This window comes from Buceros rhinoceros, unplaced genomic scaffold, assembly GCF_000710305.1.
Source record: "Buceros rhinoceros silvestris isolate BGI_N320 unplaced genomic scaffold, ASM71030v1 scaffold13133, whole genome shotgun sequence".
NCBI lineage: Eukaryota > Metazoa > Chordata > Aves > Bucerotiformes > Bucerotidae > Buceros > Buceros rhinoceros.
This window is the reverse complement of record NW_010405440.1, coordinates 25,248-26,634: the sequence shown is the minus strand read 5'-3', so window position 1 is coordinate 26,634 and position 1,387 is coordinate 25,248. Positions and strand designations below refer to the sequence as shown.

Sequence of the window (1,387 nt, the reverse complement as noted above, 5' to 3'; positions counted from 1 at the left end):
TCCTGCCCCCTCACCCCACAGCCAGCAGCCTCCATCCCCCTGGCTGTCTGCTGGTGTGACCTGCTGCGGTCTGTTTCCCAGGGCCAGCCAGCTCAACAGCCCTCAGGGCAGCAAGAAGGCTGACCAAACCCAGCACCGATCCAAGCTGGGTGAAGGATCCAATTTCTGCGCCTCATGTCCTGAAGTAGCTCTGCCCTACCTGGGCCTCCAGGCCCTCACCCTGCCTCCCGTCCTCTGCTGGCATCACTATTCTCACCTTTCCTTTTCCTCCTCCTCAGGAGGCGCCACAGTGCTTTGGGAGGCCACGCTCCCCTTTCTGAGCCACCACACCCAGCAGCATTTCAGGCTGCCCCCACCCTGACATCACCACCCCAGACATCCTCACCAGCTCCTCTGCACACCTCAGGCCACAGCTCAGCAGACACAGGAAGGCCGCCACCTCTGCTGGCAGCCCCACACCTTCCTCGGAAGGCAGAACACATTCCTCTGCAAGTCACATCAGCCCAAGCCGCAGCAACTGCCACAACACTGCTGTCACACAGCCCCAAACCCCTGACAGTGCGCAGCCTGCGCCCGCCCCCATGTCCAGCATGAAAGCAAACATTTTCAGCCCTTCTGCCCCGCTCACGCAGGACTCGCACATCCTGCCCGTTTAACCTACCGGGGGCACCAGCAGGACCGAGCGGTCTGGTGGGGAGCGGGCTGGGGCTGAGGGCTGCTGGTACCAGCTCTGGGGAGGGACCACTGCTGGTGCTTGGTCACCCACGATGCACTCACTGATGCACTTCGCTAGTTCCCAGCCAGCAGCCCTGTCCTCTCACTGTCCCCTGCGGAATGATTCAGACTGTACTGCCCAAGGACCTCGGGGCACCTACAGCTCTGACAGCCCTTGTCACACCTCCTGTGGGAGCGTTGTGCTCACCAGGCACCGAAGCCTCAGGACTCCATTTCTGAGCCACCCCTCTGGGCACAGAGCAGAGCGTAGCAGCTTCCCACCATCAGCGCGTGCTCTCCATCTCACCTACCCTACAGGAGCCTCCCTGTGGCTCACTTACGGCCAGGAACAAGCCCCCATCCTCTGCCCAGCCTGCAAAGCGCCTCAGGGAAAGGGATGGAGCCAGTGAAAGGAAAAAGAAAATTAACACACCATCTACACAGGTAGGTAAGTGTCAAACGCCCTTTAGTGGTAGACAGAGCTGCTGGCCCAGCAGCCCCGGTACAGACTGACAGGGTGCTGCTGCCCGCGGTACCTGGCCCTTCACCGGATATGCACCATCTCCTCCAGGAAGGGGGTTTTCATGCAGCCTGTGCAGAGCTGATCCATCCAGAGTGGCGCCTCGTGCTGCAGAGGGGTGCGCCGGGGGTAGAAGGTGAAATTCACGTCGTA

General features: G+C 61.1%; 1 protein-coding gene across 1 annotated transcript in view; it reads right to left on the bottom strand.

Moving 5' to 3' along the window:
- Positions 1-1,258: 1,258 nt before the first annotated feature.
- NT5DC2 (5'-nucleotidase domain containing 2) overlaps positions 1,259-1,387 on the bottom strand; it is a gene marked incomplete at its 5' end in the record, with an annotated part of 20,771 nt that continues 20,642 nt past the window's right edge. The window contains one exon of the mRNA XM_010133738.1: positions 1,259-1,387. This exon is cut by the window's right edge and continues 12 nt beyond it. Within this exon, the coding sequence (XP_010132040.1) occupies positions 1,259-1,387 (129 nt within the window).